At 42.3% G+C, this 1,860-nt stretch overlaps 1 protein-coding gene across 1 annotated transcript; it reads left to right on the top strand.

The window, feature by feature from the left end:
* Positions 1-310: 310 nt before the first annotated feature.
* ENH_00050250 (hypothetical protein) lies at positions 311-1,110 on the top strand (the record flags this gene model as incomplete). The annotated part of the gene is made up of 2 exons (XM_013581309.1): positions 311-418; positions 454-1,110. 2 exons carry the CDS (start codon positions 311-313, stop codon positions 1,108-1,110), a joined length of 765 nt encoding a protein of 254 aa, XP_013436763.1.
* Positions 1,111-1,860: the final 750 nt, after the last annotated feature.

The raw sequence follows: 1,860 nt of genomic DNA, 5'->3' as shown, positions 1-1,860 counted from the left end.
CTAGCTGGCTAGTTAACTGGCTAGCTAGCTAGCTGACTAGCTAGCCGGCCAGCTAGCTAGCTAGCTAGCTGGCTAGCTAGCTAGCTAAGAAGCCATGATAAATGTTGCTTGTGTGCAGCTGTGGCTGCCATCAACTGCCGAGCTGCTGAACACCTCCGCCTTCTCTTTGGCTGCGAGCCCCCCTCTGCTGCTGCTGCTGCTGCTGCTGCTGCTGCTGCTGCTGCGGGGCCCCACAGCGCCTTCTGCAGCAGAGACCCCCGCACTCTATTGCTGGCTGGGCCTTTGCTGCCGAGCAGCCTGAAGCTCTTTAATGAGTTGCTGCAGCAGCACCTGCAGTTTGTGCAGGAAGCAGCAGCAGCACGCGCAGCAGCAGCAAGTGCAGCAGCAGCTGCAGCAGCAGAAAGCTACGCACTTGAAAGTAAGGCTGCTTGAAGCAGCAAATTTGTTTAGCAGCAAAAAGATTTATTTATTAATAATTACTTTTTAAAACAATGCGCCTCACTGGGCCCTTGCATGCGCGCAGGCGACAGCAGAATACGCAGCAGCAGCAGCAGCAGCAGCAGCAGCAGCAGCAGCAGCAGCAGCTTCGTAGACGCAGCAGTGCTGCTGGCCTCCATCTGCGCTGACACTGCAGAGCTGCGGGCCCAGCTGGCGCCTCCTCGAGGCTGGAGCTTTCAAGCTGCAGCAGCAGCAGCAGCAGCAGCAGAAGCAGCAGCAGCAGCAGAAGCAGCAGCAGCAGCAGAAGCAGCAGCAGCAGCAGCAGCAACAGCAGAGACAGCGTCTACTGCTGCTGCTGCTGCAGCAGACGGCTGTGGCGAAGGCTCAGCAGCGCCGCCAATTCTGCAGGTGATTAATTTTTTGGTTTTTTTTAATTTTTTATTTTTTTATTTTTTTTTATTTCTTTTTTATTTCTTTTCATTTCTTTTTATTTTATTTTTATTTTGTTTTCATTTACTTTTATTTACTTATTTTTATTTCTTTTTTATTTCTTTTTCATTTCTTTTTATCTATTTCTATTTCTTTCCGTTTATTTCAGTCCCTTTTATCCTCCTCTATGTCTTTTTTTCCTTTTATTCATTTCAATCTCTTTTATACTTTTTATTCGTTTAATATATTTTATTATTTTAGTTTTTATTGAATTTTATTTTATTTTTTATTTTTATTTTTATTTTTTCTTTTATTGATTCATTCGCGTTCTTCGCCTGCATTTGATTCTTTTTTCTTTTACTCTCAGACTTTATTATTATTTACAATTACTGATTATAAATAATTAATTAATTGTTATTTTATTAATTATAATTGTTTATTTATTATTTATTTATAATTATTATTTCTTCATAATTATTTATTTATTTTTAATAATTGTTCTTCACTGCGCAGGCTGTTTTGGGGCGGCTGCTGGCCGCCGCTGGACTTCCCTTCGTGGCTCAAAAACGCATGCAGCAAATTTTAAATTGCATTTTGGGGCTTTTTGAAGAAATGGAAATTAAAATAAAATCTTCTGAACGAGAAGTGGTGAGTCCAGCTTTCTCCGGGTGTCTGTACACCCCCCAGGTGTACAGACACCCCAGCTGTCTGTACACCTCGAGGTGTACAGACACCCCAGCTGTCTGTACACCCCGCGAGCCATTCCTGCCCCAGTGCATGCGCATGCACATAAGGGAGTTGTTGGCTTGCATGCAGTTAAATGCCCCCATTCTCATAACTTTATTTATTATTTATTTATTTATTTATTTATTTATTTATTTATTTATTTATTTATTTATTTATTTATTTAGATATTTGTGTGCTTGAATATGGGTGGAGAGAAAGAAACGCGAGGAGCCCCCGGCGTTGCGGTGTATGTACACCTCAGTTTCG

The sequence above is a fragment of the Eimeria necatrix genome, genomic scaffold (genome assembly GCF_000499385.1).
Source record: "Eimeria necatrix Houghton genomic scaffold, Enh_scaff399, whole genome shotgun sequence".
Lineage (NCBI taxonomy): Eukaryota > Apicomplexa > Conoidasida > Eucoccidiorida > Eimeriidae > Eimeria > Eimeria necatrix.
This window is presented reverse-complemented; position numbering and strand designations above follow the sequence as displayed.